The following is a 19,176-nucleotide window of genomic DNA, read 5'->3' on the forward strand; positions in this document are numbered from 1 at the left end:
AAATGTCTTGCTCACCTGGGAATCTGGCAAATATTTAGCAGAACCATGGGTGAGCCATCCTTTCCCTGCCAGCCTGGTCATTGCACATCTGGGGCACATATGCCCAGCCTGCCCCTGGGGTTGAAGAAATATCAAATTGGTCTTATAATTCATCTGTATTTTTGACTTTGCATGTGTAGCATATAAACAGTAAATTGGATCCATAACTAAGATCTGCTTGATCGTAAAATCTATACAGTAAGTGTGTACAGTACATGGATTGTTGAGTGAATGGAATAAATAAAAGAAATGCCAAATCTTTCAAAAATTACAAATCCTGGAGAATACATATAACAATGTCATCTTAATGTTGGCTCAATTATTTTGTTTATAAGATGAGTGTAACATCTGGAAACTTGTCCTACAGCGTGCAGCAGTTCCTGTTTGATACCTGGTATTTGTCCTACAGGATACAAACAAACAAACATTAATGGGTTAACTTTTTTGTTCTCACATGTCCTCATGTGCTCACATGGTAAGTGTAATACCATATCCATGCTTGTGTCGTTTGGGGGCAGCCTTCCCCGCCGGTGGTGCAGGCCGGGTTTTGGTGGGGCTTTTTGGGTCTAGTCCTGTGACATTGGGGTTGCAGGGCCATTCCATGGCCTCCCTTCCCTGCACATGCACGCTTTGCGGGGTTGGCGGTCGCTGACCAACATGGTGTGGAGTTAGCGTAGGGACCCGTGTGGACCAGAGGACCTGCGCGGTGGTACACGGGGCAATATGGCTTGATCAATTCATATACAGACACTCTGGTGTTGATTTTTAATATAGGCCTAGCGGCATTAGTATCAGCCATAGATGGGATGTGCAGCCGTTCCATTCTCTCCAGTTCGAATGTCATCTTAATGTTGGCTCAATTATTTTGTTTATAAGATGAGTGTAACATCTGGAAACTTGTCCCACAGCGTGCAGCAGTTCCTGTTTGATACCTGGTATTTGTCCTACAGGATACAAAAAAACAAACATTAATGGGTTAACTTTTTTTAAATTCAAAATGAATTCAAACTATATTGCATAGTTTATGCTCAGCAGAGAATCTACAAGTTAACAAATTTAGATTTTCAATAGTGATGTTTTAAAGCAGCCTGTGGCATATGCTCTTCTAAGTACCTCCATTAATACCAGTACAGTAAAATAAAGTAACACTGCTGTGTGGTAAAGGTAGCACATAATAGTGCTGCCATCAGCCTCCCATGTGCCTGCTTAAAAGGGGTTGGCCTCTTTATAGCAAAATAGTTTAGTGTACAGGATTAGTAAATGTACTCACAGCCCTTACTGACAGCAGCTCCCTGTGTACCTCATATAACTAAAATCAGCCACCTCTCCCCCAGGCTGTGCTGTCCTGCTCTGTGGTGAGTCTGTCCATAAGATGGCTGACATGGAGGAGCATGTGACTATGCCCTGCCCCCAAGTGTTCAACATTGAGCCTGTATATGCCTATAGAGGACACTGGGGGTGGGATATGGTTGCATGCTTCTCCATGTAGGCCATCTTATGAACAGACTCATCACAGAGCAGGACAGCACAGCTTACAGAAGGGGAGGCTGAATTTAGCTCTATGGGGTACACAAGGACCTGCTGTCAATAGGGGCTATGAGTACATTTACTAATACTGTACATAATTTTACTATAAAGTAGCCAGCCTCTTTAAAGAGGATGTACCACCATGTTTTTTAAGTATAAAATTAGAAAAAAAAGTTTAAAGTATAATATGATATATCTACTATATATGTGTTTCATTTTATTCAATAAGTAAGTTGGGATAATGTAAATGGCAAATATCCACTAAAATATACCTTTTTTATGCTTTAGAATATAGAGAAAAAAATTATGAAAAGTTGCCTTCAGATTGTATTGTATTATACCTGGTTTTATTTGAAGGGCTAAAGCATTCTTCAATTTTTCTATCATATCCTGAAGTTCTGCCTCTTCATTTCTCACAAGTAAAACTTGAGAATCGGATGCAGGTTGGCTATCTGTTGCATCTTCTACTTCACAGTCATATCCATCAGGCACTACTTTATCAGATCCTAAACAATAGCCACTTCCCATTCTTCCAACTTCTTTGTGACAAGGAGCAGTCTTTATAGACTCACATAATCGTCTCATATGTGTCAGCGTCCTTTTATTCTGTGCTTTGAGATGGTCATTTTCTCTCTGTAATGAGAACTGCGTGCTTTGGAAGTCCTTCCGCTTTCTGTTAACAGAGTCATCCATTAGAGCAGGATCCACTGCATTCCACCTAACAGAGCTGGAAACCCTTTTTGCTTTCACATTAGATCCTCGCTTTAATTTGCAGCACTGAATCATACCCTAAGATAAAGTACATGAAATATGGTAACATGGATAAATAAAACATAAAAGGACTTCAAAGCTATTATCCTTTCCCTGTTTCATGACAGTATTTAGGTGTTGATTTTTGTTTTTGGAAGATGATTGTAATCTAAGGGTCCTGGATGGCTGGAGGTGATCGGCACAGAGCTCGATCAGTCAGGTGGCCCTTTCTGGCAATCAGTTTTACACAGCTGTTCAATCACTTCTATGTCATCATTTTTCAAACTAAATAACTCCAGTTTTGTTTACCGCCCATTTTGTATATTAGTTTTGTCACCTCTGCAATGACTAGTGCCCAAAATCACATACAATATAGCATAAGAAGCAAAGGTCCCTATTGCAACTGGGCCTGTACACTAGGGCAGTCCACTATCACCCCTTATCACATTCTGTCACTCTGCAGTTCTTCTAAATCAGCTGAGAAAGTGACAGCTACTTTGGGAGGACTAGAGTCTTCTCTGTCTATTCTATTGCATCAGCAGATCACTGATACAATGAAATAGCTGATTGCTGGCAGTAGCATGGGAGCCTGCCACTCGCCACTTCCTGTGTAATTGTAATGGAAGGTCTAGGCCCAAGGAGGTGAATCCCCTGGATCACCGAGGAGTGCTGATGTACCCTCTCCAAGGAGCGGAGTCTAAGGAGTTCCTGGTTTCTACCAAAGCGTGCCGCACGGCAGAGTGGGCTTTGCTGCGGGAAACTACCAGATCGCTACCCTCAGAGAAGGTCCCCAGCCACTGCCAAATGAAGAGAATGAGGAAAAACACCACCAAAATCCAACAACGGGGATCCAGGCGCAGGTCCGACTAATGGTGACCAGTTGAATAATGTAAAAGTTTATTAAAAAGACCCAACGTGTTTTGGAACCGTACCGGTTCCTTTTATATGACTCTTGAAAAAGGAACTGGTATGGTTCCAAAACGCGTTGGATCTTTTTAATAAACTTTTATAGTTTTACATTATTCATCTGGTCACCATTAGTCGGACCTGCGCCTGGATCCCCGTTGTTGGATTTTGGTGGTGTTTTTCCTCATTATTCTCTTGGTGGAGTTCGGGAGTGGCTGCAGTTCACAGGTTTATACTTTTCATGCTATTCCGAGAGTTGTGCCTCCTGTTCAGCGCAACTCTATCAGGTGAGGGATACCATATTCTATCCCTTTACCCCTTTTAGTCAAGCTGATCTGCGCCATGGAGCGCTGTCTCTTGTTTTTCCTTTAAATGAAGAGAATGTAGGAGTACTGGAGCCCGGAACTAGATGGACCAGAATTACCAGCAAATGTTAATGTACTACGGGATGACGTCAACCAGACCAAAGCTGAGCTGAGAACCAGGGATGAAGCAAGATGCAAATGAGTAAAATGTCGCTAGGAGCCGAAGGAAATGGCAGAAAGACAGGAAGCACAGAGGTGGTTGCTGACTCGAACAACACCAACAACTGAGCACATAGATCTGGAGGTGATGGCAATAAATACCCTCAGGTGATCTAGAATTTGCTAGAACTTGTGTGTTGAGCCTTTAAATACAGGTGAACAGGCGAGTGCCAGCCACTAGAAGGAGCGCAATCCCCCAGGAAACTGAAAAAGATCAAATAGATGACCAAAGTGCAGTGCGAACCACAGCAAGTGCAAGATAACGGACACAAACGTGTACCATTACATAATTCAGGGCAGTGCTATTAGCTCCCGATCACACCAGACCAAAAGAGGTCAGAGCATTGGTGCAGACCAGGAGCCAGGAGAGGTGAACTTGGGCAGAGGAGGTTGGGGACTAATATAAATAGGCTGTGTTTCCCAACCTGTGGCTCTCCAGGTTGCAGAACTACTCCCATCATTACCTACTGAAACTTCTTGATGGAAGTTGTAGTTTAGCAACCAGTGGCTCAGATTGCAGAACTACAAGGTCTATAGTATCCTGCTGACAGTTCATGATAGGAGTTGTAGCTTTGCGACAGAGGAAGATTCACAGTTTTAGCATACAAAACAGTAGACACGGCTCACCATGCCATATGTACAGGTAGAGGCATGTCATTGTTAAAAGGGGTGTGGCCTAAAATGCAATACTGTGCATTAAAAATACACCACAATCAGGCACAACATTTTTTGTGCAAGGTAAACTAACTAAAAGTTAGTCTAAACTTGAAGTGGTTAGTATTCAGATGCAACAGATTTATCAAAAAGCCTGCACCACATTGATACATCTGAAGCATTTGAAGACTGTCTACTTTAATTTTGCACAGAGAAAGTTTCAGTAAATCTGGGCCAATGTGTTTTCCTTTCAAATCAACTGGTGTCAGAACATTATATAGATTTGTTATTTATTTCTATTAAAAAATGTCAAGTCTTCCAGTTTTTATTAGCTACTATTTGTCATGCTGAAAATGTTTTATTTTCAGTCTGACACTGCTCTCTGCTAACATCTGTGGCCGAGACAGGAACTCGGTTTTCTATGAATCCCTATAGAAAACCTCTCCTGCTCTGGACAGTTCCTGTCTCGGCCAGAGATGGCAGCAGAGAGCACTGTGTCAAACTGGAAATAAAACAACATTTTCTGCATGACATATAGTAGCTCATAAATAAGGGAATACTTGAGATTTTTTAATAGAAGTCAATTACAAATCTATATAACGTTCTGACACCAGTTGATCTGATAAAATGACTTACGCTCGACAACCCCTTTAATAAAAAAATAAAATAAAGGCAATGTCTGTTTCTGAGTCCTCTCTGCAGAAACTGCCTGCTCAGCCAATAACTTACTGAGTTTGGACAATACGGCTTCCTGCTGAGATGACTCCGACTTGGACACAGGAAAAATTGGTGATCAGCAGAGGACCATATAATATCACACCAGAAGATGCAAGGGATCAGGGATAGGTGATTATGACCTTTTTTTAAAAAAAAATTTTTTTTTTTATTATTGCACACTGTGCAAAATATCAGACATGTTATATTCCTGAAAAACCTCTTTAGGACAGGTCAGAGCTGTTGCAGAGTTTGTGCCTACCTTATAACTATTGTTTGGTGACATATCTTATAGTCCATTTTGCACATCATTTCTGTAGCGTTATTTAGGTTGCATCCTGTTACCTAATATTTTATGTTCAACACCTAATGACAGAGGATAATTGAAGACCAGACAGTATACCTATTCTGGGAACTATGTAGCTCTGAGGTGGTTAATTTTATTATCTTCTGGGAGCAAAAAGGATGAAGGTAATCATATCCACTTAAACTTGCTATGTGCAGCATACCAAAAAGGTCATTCTACATCAATACATACCTTCTCTCATATCTGCCTGCCCCTAACTCAGACCTCAATTACGTCTCTGAAGATATATGACATAGTAAACAAAAATTAATACATAACCAGAATGACTTTGTACCTCATTCCATACATAACAATGAAGTGTACAATACCTGTATACATGTATAAATGTTTTACCAGTTGATTGTACTGATATATAGACATTAACAATAACTAAGAAAGTAATTCTGCTTTCAGATGAAATCTTTATGCTGATTGGCCATAAAATATAACATATTCCTTAGTAAGATATATAACAAAGGTCAGATAAAACGTTTTCAATCTTCTTATTCTTCCTTTAACTTCTTAAGGACATATGACGTACCGGTACGTCATATGTCCCCAGGAGGTGTTCAGAGCAGGGCTGCGCGGCGACCCCGCTCTGAACCGCCGCGATCCCGGGTGCCGCATGTAGCCCGGGACCGCTACTATTAGTGGGCACGGTGTGATCGCCGTGCCCACTAATCAGGTAATCGGAGGCAGCTGTCCCGGAGGAGCGATCTCTGTACCTGCTGCCGGCCGGGGTCTGCTCCAAGATGGCGCCAACCCCGACTCGGCACTCGTTTGTTTTCGGCTGCAGCATCCGAAAGCAAACGAGTGCCGATCTCATTGATCTTTGCTGTATAACTATACAGCAAAGATCTCAATGAGATATCAAAGTGTATATACTAGAAGTCCCCCAGGGGGGCTTCTAATATAAGTGTAAAAAAAAAAAAAAGTATTTTTATTAGTAAAAAGCCTCCTCCCCTAATGAAAGTCTGAATCACCCCCCTTTTCCCAGGTTCTAAATAAAAGTAAATAAATAAATAAACATGTTTGGTATCGGCGCGTACGCAATCGCCCGAACTATTAATTAATCACATTCCTGATCTCGCACGGTAAACGGCATCAGCGCAAAAAAATCCCAAAGTGCAAAATTGCGCATTTTTGGCCACATCAAATCCAGAAAAAATTTAATAAAAAGCGATCAAAAAGTTGTATATGAGCAATCAAGGTACCGATAGAAAGTACATGTCATGGCGCAAAAAATGACACCTGACACAGCCCCATAGACCAAAAGATAAAAGCGCTATAAGCCTGGGAATAGAGCGATTTTAAGGAACGTATATTTGTTAACAATGGTTAGAATTTTTTACAGGCCATCAGATACAAGAAAAGTTATACATGTTATATATTGTTTTAATCGTAACGACTTGAGGAACAGTCTTGGAAAAGATACAGACACCGGCACTACTACTGGGAAGCTAGGACATGTGGCTGGATGGGTGGAGTATTCCCTTATATGGTGTAATGTGGTGCTCTCTTGCTGGAGATAGAGTATACAGTCCTTAAATCATCCACACATAGAAAAATGCAAGGGCACTCACCAGTCCGTACACTTGCTTTATTGTTCCATCTTATAAAATTACAGATTAGCGGCCGGCGAGGACGCCAAACACCTTCAGCATATGCAGCAGCATATACAGCATATGCTGAAGGTGTTTGGCGTCCTCACCGGCCGCTAATCTGCAATTTTATAAGATGGAACAATAAAGCAAGTGTACGGACTGGTGAGTGCCCTTGTATTTTTCTATGTGTGGATGACTTGAGGAACATGCATAACAAGTCAGTTTTACCCCAGGGCGAATGGTGTAAAAACACATTCCCCCCAAATAAAAGAAATGCGTTTTTATTTTCAATTTCACCACACTTTGAATTTTTTTCTGGTTTCGCAGTGTACTCTATGCAAAAATTCAGCCTGTCATTGCAAAGTACAATTAGTGACGCAAAAAATAAGGGCTCGTGTGGGTTTCTAGGTGGAAAAATGCAAGTGCTATGGCCTTTTAAACACAAGGAGGAAAAAACGAAAACGCAAAAACGAAAATTGGCCTCGTCCTTAAAGGGTTAATGTAAACTTAATTTACGAGCTGCTAACCCTTCCTTAATGTCCTGAAGGTCATATATGAAAATGGCTTCTCCTATAATAATCAGCCTATTAGTGATATTATTGCCAAAAATGATAGACATTGCCTAACATAATTGTCCAAATGTCTAAGGGTGCCTTCACACAGGACGGATCTGCAGCACACTGATTGGCTGAGCGGGACGTGCCCCCCGGGAACCCCCAAAGCAAGCCGGATTGCAGAGCAGGTAATGTATGAGCTCTGGTCGGCTGGGGGTTAATGGGACGGGATGTCCATCCCGTTGCAAGTATGTCTGCAATGGTATATCAACGTATACTGACATATACCCAAGCCATGTCCTTTTTTAAAAGGACCAAATGTAGTCTTCTAGTCACTATATTTGGTCCATTAACTTATACTGTAAAATTGCAGGACTTAAAAGCACAGGTGGCCACAATATGTCAACGTATACAGTAAATGTGGGTAATGTGAATGTGAATAAATCCTTATTCTGGCACTGAGGCATTGCACAGTGCTCATTAAAGTCAATGAAACATTGTTTTCAGATTTGTTTTATCAATTGGCAAACTGTCTGTTTTTGGGATAAAAATGGCGAAGAAAAACACAAAAAGAGGGAATTACCAACAGTGTTCCATCTAAAAAAAAAAAAATACTTTTTGTACAAATTTTTTAACTACAAAGCACAATTTCACAGATCAAATTTGGGTTCAGTGTTGATTATATTACAAAAAGAGATAGGAATAATCCCTTAATAATTTGTATATATAAAAGAGGGATTATTTTATATAGTGAAGTTGGGTGGTAATTGGCTGTATGCAATACCATGAGAAAACATTGACAATCAGCTTTTATTAATAGGGAAGCCAAGGAGAGATGCCTGGCCATCCATGTAATTTGTTAACATCTCGACTATCTGGCCATCCATGTCTTTGTTAACAGCTCCACAATCTGGCTAATTTTAAAAAGCCCTATGAAAAAAAAAATACAAATTATGGAGGGGATTTTGCAATCCCTCAAGCCGTCGTACCTCTGTAAGGCGCATATTCAACAATGTGTGACTTACAGTTCTCCTGATATGAGGGCAGGAGGTGTTGGTGGGTCATGGCAAGACCACTCCAAAGCTGTTGCAGATTTATGAGGCTGCGTGGGCTATGGGGATGGGGATTTAGCTTAGACCACATACAGGTACACCAGTCTTGATAAATATTACCCCACCTCTTAACTTTATATATTTTTTTTACACTGTTTACCGTGGTAAAAAGAACATGCTAACCGTATTATATAGGCCTGTGTGAACATGGAAATTCCAAATATGTCCTGATTTTTAGCAGCTTTTGTCAATCCATCAGCTGCCAGGGAATCCCATCAGCATCCTGCAATCACTCTGTATATTGCCGATCAGCTGCAGCTTTTGTGATGTGCCCTGCCATAATATACTTTTGTGACTTTTGTGTGAAAACACACTATCAGGTTCAGGGGCTTAGCTAGGGGTTCAGCCTGGGTGGGGGCAAGTGAGTCTCAGTGGGCCCCCAACCGATTATGTTACCCATAGGGAACCTCAGTACATGACAATGCTTTCCGAATAATAAAGGGTATTTTCTACTACATTATTCATAATGAACAGGGACTGAGAACAGTGGAAAAGACTAAAAGAGAATGGAACCAAGTTGTAATACCACAAACAACATAGAGGAAGCTATGGCGCTGTTTTTGTTTTCTAATTAGCCATCCATGCATTCTTCTATCTTCTAAGGGTTCCTCTATGCTCTCATATAGTAAAAAGGCCACCATCTATACCCTAACATAGTAGATTATTCCCCCTTGTTCCTCCATATAGAAGATAGACCCTCCGTATGCACCCCCATATAGTATTGATGCCCCTCTGTACCTTCATATTGAAATTCAGTTTCTCTGTGCACCCATATAGTACTTAGGCCTTCTGTGCCCCAATATTATTTCCCTCTGTTTCCATGTAGTAGTAAAGTGACTGTACCACCAGGCCCAGGCTGAAGCACTGGAGGCATGCTGACCCACCCTTAGTGGGAAGAAACTCCAGCCCCTCCATGACGTGACTGCATTAGAATCAATGGAACCCTATCATAGGCGGGCTAGGGTTTCCTCCTACTAAGGCTGGGTCGGCCCGCCTCCAGTGCTTCTGCCTGGGCCTGGTGGTACAGTCACTTTAAAGGGAACCTGTCACCCCCCGTGCCGGGGTGACAGGCTCCCGACCCCCCGTTAGAGCCCCCTATACTTAACTAATCCCGCTGGGTCTCGCTTCTGGAGGTGGTCGGGTGATGAAGATCTCAGCCGCTGCAGCCCGGCGCGCGCGCTGAGAGATGAGTCCAACACCCATAGAGAATGACAGGAGAGTCCAGCGCTCCGTCATTCTCTATGAGCGTTGGACTCATCTCTCAGCGCGCGCGCCGGGCTGCAGCGGCTGAGATCTCCGTCACCCAACCGGATCCAGAAGCGGGACCCGGCGGGATTAGGTGAGTATAGGGGGCTCTAACGGGGGGTCGGGAGCCTGTCACCCCGGCACGGGGGGTGACAGGTTCCCTTTAAGGTCATCTGTGCCCCCATATAGAAGTTAGACTCCCCTATGTGCATCTATCTAGTGTTTAGACCTCTCTGTGCAGGCAATCCCCCCCCCCCCCAAAAAAAAGGTAGTATCCTCCATGTAGGCATCCCCTCCAGCACCATGTCATGTAGGTAATCCCCCTGGTATGTATTCCCCATGCAGCCACCCCTTTCCCCAGCAGTAATCTCCGTGGTAATCCTCCTGGTGGTTAGAGACCCCCACCCCCACTGTGAGTGGACTCTACCTGTACATTAGGTACCCCCTTTTCAGTTAGCCAGCACATCCCATACCCCAACCCCCATAGATAACATCCTTCCCAGGAGTCAGCCCCACCCACCCCCATAGGTCTCCTCCTCTATAACTAAGGGGAAAAAAGCCATATTTACCTGCTGTGCAGTTGCAGTACTGTAGTCTTCTGATATCAACTCTCTCCCTGCTCTGTGAGCGCAGGAGTGACATCACTCATGTCCCACAGCTCTAAGGGAGGAAACGGCCTCTTGTGGCCACAACAGTGATTGGCAGAGTGGGGAGCTAAAGCTCTCCTCGCCTTGTCAACCATCTTGCTGCATTCAGCTACACTATCATGAAATTGATAAAACAATGATTTTGAAAAACACACTACTATACCTGCATATTGTGCCGTAGCTCCGTCAGTTCCTTCTTCATGCATTCATTGCTCTCTACAAGCATATGTATCTGGGTCTCTACTTTGCAATGATTGTTTTCTTGAGACTCTTGGAGTACTTGCACTGCCCCAGTCCAGTGGCTTAACTGCTTCCTCAGTAACCTGAATGTTAGAAAATACAGTGATTAAAGGCTATGTGACTTGAGACAGTGCTTCTTATTGCTGCCCTGAAAACTAGTGTATATAATTTGAAGGGAGAATCATTATTTCCATTATTCAACACCGCACGCAGCTTAGTAAAAAAGCATGAGATTACTTTTACTGTTCTGTCTATGAAAAGGATTGTTGTCTGATCTCATATTGTGATTGTAATTATTATAGTCCAGGTTTTCATCTACTAATCAGTACAATTCATATATAAGTTTTAGATAAGAAAGCAGCAACCTGGCTACAAGTTCATACAAGATTAATTGCATACTGTTAGCATCCGTCTCTATAGTACATTAATGGCTCATGCACAGGGCTGTGGTATGGATCTGTGTGGTACAGACCTGTCATCTTTTTACCATAAACTACTAGTGGGACATGTGGTACTTCTGCTTCCCTCTGCTTTCATATGGATTTCATATAGAATAAGTTTCTTGCTGCTTCAAAAATTATGACTTTATGGGGAGATTTATGAAAGGGTATAAATATACACCTGGTGTAAACTGCCCACAGCAACCAATCACAGCTCAGCTTTCAGCTCTGGTAAAATATAAGAGGAGCTGTGATTGGTTGCTGTGGGCAGTTTACACCACGTGTATATTTACACCCTTTCATAAATCTCCCCTATATGTTTACTTTTTACAAACAACTTGCATTTGTTTTATAATCAATATGTATTATGTAACATACAGTATTTGTTAATCACATAAATTACAAAAACTTATTCCTTACCATAAGAAAAAAGCTATAAAGTCTTGACTATTAAGTGTCTACCTGCTTTACACTCTGCTGTCCACTGCCTGCTGTTAGGCTATGTTTGTTTCTAGTAACAGCTAGATCAGGAAGGAACACAGCAGGAACATGGCTTAGCTTGTGCTATGTAAAGGAAAAAGGGGACAGAGCCTAAGACAGCCCTGCTTGTATACCTGCAAGTTAGGCCTGACTGTGCCTGAAAAGTAAATCATATCTTTCCTCTTATATCTGACCGCCCATAGGCCCATTGCAATGGAATCAGCGTCTGTTCTTTACTGCAGGGGCGGCATTGCATTGAATGTTATGTTAACACCCGTTCTTTAGAACGGCATTAAAATAATGTACCTGCCCATTATTTCCGGACGATGTTCAGTGAACAATGTCAAGAAATAATAGCTGTTTACGCAATGAAATGTGCGGCAGCCGCACATTACATTGAAGTGAATGTCCAATTAATTTGTGGGCACACCCAACGGTGCCTGCAAGTCAATGTTAAAAAAAGAACATTTCTGCAGCCGATACAGAGGTTTCAGCTTTAGGAACGTCCTGAATGCAGCCCGGCGGCCGGCAGTTTAACAGCATGTTAAACATAATGTGACCATAGCCATACATCTTTGAGCTGTTCTTTGCAAAAATACTAGTGCACAAAATACTAGTGCACAAATATTTGCTGTTATTTTAAAACAACGGCTGTTATATTGAAATAATGGCAGTTATTTACTGTTATATGGCGGCCATCCACTCAATTTCAACATTGTGTGAACAGAGCCTTTCTGTGTTTTCAATCCACTCCTGGTTTTGGTTGCAATATGAGGACCACAATACTGACTGAAATATACGTAAAGTGAACCTAGCCTAAAGGAGTAATGCAAACCTTGTGCAAAAATGCCTAAATGGAAAGAATGAGAAGTTGAAAACAAAAAAACGTGAAGCTTACCGTCTTTCACTCTGTAGGTCCTTTATGGTTTTTTGTGTCTTTAGCAGCTCAGATTTAATAAATTGGAGAGCCTAGAAAGAACATAATTATATAATTCTTACAATGAAAAAATATGTTCACATATGGTGGAATGGTAATTTCATACGCAGACAAGTGTAAAGTAACCCTTTCTGCAAAGTGATTTTTGCCACATTTTTATCTTTTTTTCTTCTTAAACCATAGCTTTTTTCATACATAGCAGAGCAAATTGAGGGGTACTTTTAATCAGGACAGAACATCTTTAGTGTGCTTATAGATATGGCAGGGTGGTGTGCTGGTGTGTGTGTGTGTGTGTGTGTGGGGGGGGGGGGGGGGGGGGGGTGTTTCAGGGCCGATGATACAGTCAATCCGCCACTACTTCCAAAACATTAATTTTCAATTAGAATTATTGAGGTACTCGCTACTTTGTACTTGAAATACTTCTAGTGGTGGGGTCAATATATTGTCATAATATCAAGCACATTCCCAAATGCACAAACCCCTGCAGGACCGAAGCTTCTTAGTATATGCATCTCGCTGGCTTTGTAAATCTTTACACAGGGTAATTTAGTTCAATGGAAAATAATCGTACAAGGTTAATGACAGAAAAAAGAAAGTTTAACCAGGCCACACTGAGATCTTTACAGGAACTGACAGTAAGTGGAAACATGCAAAACATGTAATCATGTCTTTAGATGGTATAATTATACGTAAAATACTAGAAATATAACAATAATCATTAACAGCTGTAAAATATATGCTAGTTCTCTTATCTTTTAGAATCCCTGGGATTGGGGAGAGTGTAACCAAAAGATAAGCTAAAGATTGCTGGTAATATTCCCTTTGGGGAGCTTAAAATAGTAAAGAAAAAAAAAATAATGTTTGGTTTTTTTTTTTTATATAAAAACCATTGAAAAGGTTATGGCTTCTGAAAGGTGAGGAGGTAAAATGTGAAAAAGCCATTTTCACTGTGACCCTCCTATTCCAGGAGAGATGAGCCTCAGCCAGAGCAGTCTTAGCCCTCCCTAAAGAGAACACACGAAAATTTGGCCAGAGCAGGAAGCTGTCTTTCTTACTGTATAGGAAAGAGCTTCTAGAAGGCAGACCATGGGTAGGCCATCCTACTAAATAAAAGCAGAATCTGCAGCTGAAGTTACAGTTATTGTTGTTTTCTCTATAACTGGAGGTGCACTTTAATGTCTGCCATAAGTATAACTTACTATATGGTGGCATAAAGCCTTTGTTGGGCAAACAACGTCCTTTGTTTAAAAAAATAATAGCTGTTGTTTGCACAACATTAGTCGTTGTTATGAAATATGGCTGTTGTTTTCAGATAGTGTGAAGATAGCGTAATAGATAAGTGTTCTACCTGCAATGGTGCAGTTTCTGGTACTTCAGGAATATGCATCTTTCCCTCCTTGTATTCTCCCGATGGTTCATTACCTTCTTGTTCAGGCTGGTGATAATTCATTTCTAATATGTAAAAAAACACATTTCCAGGTTATCAGAAAATATTCTGAGACTTAGCGGTTTCATTGCTAAGTGATTGCTTCAACTTTTATGATACAACTATACAACCGACCTAATTTTACTTACTTTCTTTGGTCTTTTAGCTGACACTGACATTTATTTAATAGTTTTTAATGGACAATGATCCATTGTCTGGCCATGCTCTGTCTCCAGGTCGCCCCCGCCTCATCTGAGAATGATTTTATCCAAAAATGAGCCAATTGTCAATTAGCCATAGGCTGTATCCATGTTTTCAAGGACTCCCTAGGGCTGCATCCAATTTCTCCAACCACTGGGATGAACCTAAACACTCAGCAGGTTCGCTCATCACTACCTTTAAAGCGAATGTACCATTAGGTACATCGCTTTAAGTTTTTGACATGAATAGACCGGCGCGGGCATGAGGATGGTGATGTCGTGGTCTTTTTTTTTTTTTAACGGCTCCCCGATTCCCACACTCTATTCTCGGGCACCAGCCCAGCCTGAACCAGTGGAGGCAGGCCCACCCGCCCCCAGTGTGACGAAACCCCCTCCCCTCTGTGATGTGACTGCATTAAAATCAATAGAGTCAGGGGAATTTCTGGCTTTGCAATGCATTATATGGTGATACAAAGGGTGCCAGTAGAAAGTACAGTAGGAAAGTACCACTTTTTTTTTTTTTTTCACTAGCTCCAGCAGCATATACATTTTTTATACAGGAGTACCCTTCCAATGTTTTGGCTTATCCAAATATTATGAAAACTTCGAATTTTTTACATACTGCACCATACTGTTATTAATATGGTTAAATGTAGTGCTCACAAAGTATGTTCTTGGAAATAGCCCTGGACGCACAATTCCTGACTCTGTGTTATGGGACCTGGGTGGCCACATAATGTAAATCTATATAGTCAACCAGGTCGGAAAATGACACTGAGCCAGGAGTACTCAGTACACAGACTTCTCCTGGCTCATTTTCCTGATCGGTCACGGTCTGAACACTAAGATCCCGAGTGATCAAACTTTTTGACATGTCACTCATGACGGTGGCCATTTAAACAAAGTTAATCTATAACTGCTTTCACTAGGCTTAATGTTGCATTTAGCAAGTTTTTTGGGGGGCAGACTTATTATTGCCAATGTTCCATGATTGTTGTAAATTGCACCAAAAACTGTTTGACATGATCTATTATTTACTTTTACTATGCCATTTAACCACACTCTATTTTTGGACAAGAAGAAAAGTGTATTAATATGCAAAGGGGCATGCTCGTGGTAAAAAGGGGGCATGGTTTTGATTGGCCAAAATTTGGGTTTATTATTCGAATGTGAGCTAAACCAACTAATAGTTGATCTAAACTTAGACTAGTCAGTGTAATAAATCTGGCACATTTGAAGATTAATTAGATATTATTAGGGTCCTATTACATGGAGCGATTTTTAGCGATAAACGACTAACAATAAACAATCGCAAATGAGATTGTTTATCGTTAACCTGAAATCGTTCACCATATTACACAGAACGATGGTCATTAGTTACGATAGGTACTACGATTGTTATTGCGATCGTTACTATGATCGTTTATTCCTTCTGTTCCCAGCAAAACAATGAACAATGTGCAATTACACTGAATGATTAGGGAAAAAATGCGGAACGTGAAATTACAGCGAACGATTAGCGAACGATTAACAATGGCTTTAGGTTCAGATCTATATCAACGATCAATGACACACGAACGATTTTTCGATCATTGCCTGCAATTACACAAAACGATTATCACTTAAATTCGAATGATTTAACGATTTTTTGTGCGATAATTGTCCTGTGTAATAGGGCCCTTAGTGAACATCCCTTATCAGTTTCAATGGGCAACAAAAAAAGTGGGCTTTTTTGTCCAGCAAGTTATATAAACCTAACCCACACTCAGCACCAAAATCCTCATGATTTTTTGGTGAAAATACTGCACAAAATCCACAGAATCTGCTGTGGGCAGACATAACCAAAACTTGATTATGTCTGCCCACAGATGAGCGAGATAAGCTCATCTGTAGAGATGAACGAATCACTCTGAAATTCGTTTTGCGGAGTTCGCAAATATTCATGCAAATTTGCGAATATTAGCGAATTGCATACAAACGATTTTTTATTAAAACAGGCAAACATAGACAGTAGTGGCCACTGTGTTCACTGTGACTTCCTATAATGCACACCCAGCACCCTGTGACACAGTATAATGAACAACAGTCACCTGGTTATTTGGTATACTGGACAATGGCTTCACAACCCCCCCCCCCACAATCCACCCTCCTCTTCTCTCTGTCCCTATCTCTCTGTATTTCTCTCCCTGCTCTAACTACCTGCTGTAACCTGCTCTCCACTATACACAGCCGACTGTCTACCTCCAGGAAGCCAATCACCTTATATATTGGGTGGGGGGAGTTTGCAGCTGATTGGACAGGTACTAGGGATTATGGATAATTCCTTGCTCCCGCCAAAAGACAGTTCTGTAAGCTAACATGTGCGGCCGCCATGTTTAGTAAATTTGCAAAGCAAATCTGGTGAATTTGCGAACTGCTACAAAGCAAATTTAATGCCCAATTGGAATGTCAGATTCGCTCATCTCTATTTACCAGTAAGGCCCTATTCCACAGAACGATTATCGTTCATAAACTCGCTCTAACGACCGCTCGTTAACGATCACTAAACTATTTTTTTTAGCGAACAATAACACATAACACATGTGGAAACGTGAACGATATATGTAGTGTAACGATTATTTTGCGCCGGGGTGATCATGACCATACGACACACCTAGTTTTTTTAAAATCTTTTTACACACGACTGAAATTTCTAATTTTACGAACCGATTAGCGAATTATCTTTCAAAGACCAACGATTTTTTTTCAACATGCTGAAAAACAATTTTGAACGACAATATAACGATCTCGCCTTTGTCGTTCGCTCGTTTACACCAATTCCACGAAGCGATTATTGTTATCCATACTCATTATTGGCTTATTTTTCTTTAAATCTTTATGAAACCAATTAAGGCTATGTTCACACTACGTAAAACAACGGCCGTAGTCCGTGGCGCAAAACTACGGCCGTTGTTTTGAGGTTCACTAATATGACTGCAATGCAATGGAACTACGACCGTTGAATGCACACTACGTATCAAATAACGGCCGTTGTTTATACGGCCCCGTGAAAAATGAACAGGTCAATTATTTCCGGCCGGTAATGCTCCAACAACGGCCGTGGATTTCAATGCAGCTGGGTGCAGTCTTTAAAGTAAATGACCTGTTTCATCCCGTTTATAAACATGCTAGGAATCAAAATTAAACAATGGCCTTAGTTTCACGACTAGCCCGTACGGTTGTGAAACTACGGCCGGTGTTTTGGCCTCAAAATAATGGCCGTTGAAAACAATGGCCGTTATTTTACGTAGTGTGAACATAGCCTAGTATTGTAACTTGAGGGAACACTCTAATCTATCTATCTATCTATCTATCTATCTATCGTGTGTGTGTGTGTGTGTGTAAATTCAGCAAAACACAAAAGCAAGAAACTAAAAAGAAAACTATAAAAGTACATACGAGCTACAAGCAAGGTATTACCCCTCAGCTACTACTAACATAGAAATAGCCAACTGGCAACAAAAGGATGTTATCTACAATTTTGCATAGAGAAGGTAAATGTATGGCCCTACAGTAAATCTCCATATATTACCTTGCAATCTGATAGTACAGCCTCCTACCTTTGCTCTGGTGCTCGCTGTCTTCTCTCCTGTTAGCTGTGCTGCACAAATAAATTAGCAGAGAATAACACTGTGAGAGAGAGCTGTATTTTCCCTGTTTATTCCAGATACCTGGTCCATGAATACTACATCCCGTATACTAGAGAAAAGCTGTGTGTACCGAGCCGCAAGGAAATAGGTTCTGCAAACAGGAGTAATGAAGAGGGGCATGAATTAGTCATGCCCGGCTTTAATAATTAAAGTAGCTTCTTTCATCTTCATTTCAATAGATCATGTCACCCTAATTTATCAGCCATGTTATTTTCTTTCAGCAGAGTAATACGCCGCAATTTCCGGTTGCTATAGAAACCAAATATCACCATGGAAACGCAAAAGCAAATGGAGACCTTCATGTGTGAGCCTGGAAGTACAAAACCTCAATTAAAGGATCGGATACCCCCTGTACATGTAAGAGAGGGGCGTGATGATGTCAGGGTTACAAAAATGAAGCTGATCAGAGGTTAAGTGACACACTTTACCATAAGACACACCTTTATTGTTCACTCCAGATTCTCCTTGGAAAATATATTGAATTCACAATAAAGTAGTAAACTGCAACTGATGGAGTGTTTAAGTAACCCCCGGACAACTACTGAAGTTCTGATCTACCTGTGAGTGGTTTAACCTCAAAAATCTTGTATTATTTAGAATATGTCCACCTTGGAGATTTATGGCACAACCACAAGAAATGCCATTAATATCTAATAGATGCAGGTTTATAATGTACAGAATGGGGGTTACCCCAAATCCAGGCCAGTAGATGTTCATGGCCATCTCTTTATTCATACTCCACTTAGGTGAGACTGCTGCAGGCCATCTCACCAGGCAGAATGGGAGTTGGTGGACCCCGGTTCTGGAGATAGGTACAGATTTCAAAAGGCAGGACCTGCATCTATCAGCTATTTATGGCAAATTCTTTCCATATACCATACATTTCCTAGGATGGAATAACCCTTTAAGGGCCATTTCCACACAGGAATACATTGGTCATTGGTTTCCATCAGTATTTTGTAACCCGAAACAAGGAGTGGGAAATAGAGAGTAAAAGTAGCTTCATACGTTCCGGATACCTGGTAATGTATATCCTGCCCGCCCCCCCTGCAGCCCCGTTCGCCCCCAGCCGCATGATCACCCCCCGCACCCCCCGGCCGTACGATAGCCCCCTGCAGCCCCCGGCCACACGATCGCCTCCC

General features: G+C 41.4%; 1 protein-coding gene across 4 annotated transcripts; it reads right to left on the bottom strand.

Annotated features, from left to right (window-relative positions):
* Positions 1-655: 655 nt before the first annotated feature.
* Positions 656-18,254, bottom strand: DYTN (dystrotelin). 4 transcript variants are annotated; one of them, XM_069985255.1, is made up of 7 exons: positions 18,105-18,254; positions 17,945-17,985; positions 14,068-14,171; positions 12,681-12,751; positions 10,786-10,945; positions 1,908-2,355; positions 656-983 (listed from the first exon to the last, which is right to left on the bottom strand). In XM_069985255.1, the coding sequence occupies exons 1-7, from the start codon at positions 18,152-18,154 to the stop codon at positions 880-882; spliced, it is 978 nt and encodes a 325-aa protein (XP_069841356.1). In that variant the 5' UTR covers positions 18,155-18,254; the 3' UTR covers positions 656-879. The 4 variants fall into 4 exon arrangements, with proteins under 4 accessions (XP_069841356.1, XP_069841355.1, XP_069841357.1 ...); XM_069985254.1 differs by having other exon boundaries at positions 17,917-17,985; XM_069985256.1 differs by lacking the exon at positions 12,681-12,751 and having other exon boundaries at positions 17,945-18,254.
* Between the last annotated feature and the right edge of the window lie 922 nt (positions 18,255-19,176).

This window comes from Dendropsophus ebraccatus, chromosome 9 (assembly GCF_027789765.1).
Source record: "Dendropsophus ebraccatus isolate aDenEbr1 chromosome 9, aDenEbr1.pat, whole genome shotgun sequence".
Classification (NCBI taxonomy): domain Eukaryota; kingdom Metazoa; phylum Chordata; class Amphibia; order Anura; family Hylidae; genus Dendropsophus; species Dendropsophus ebraccatus.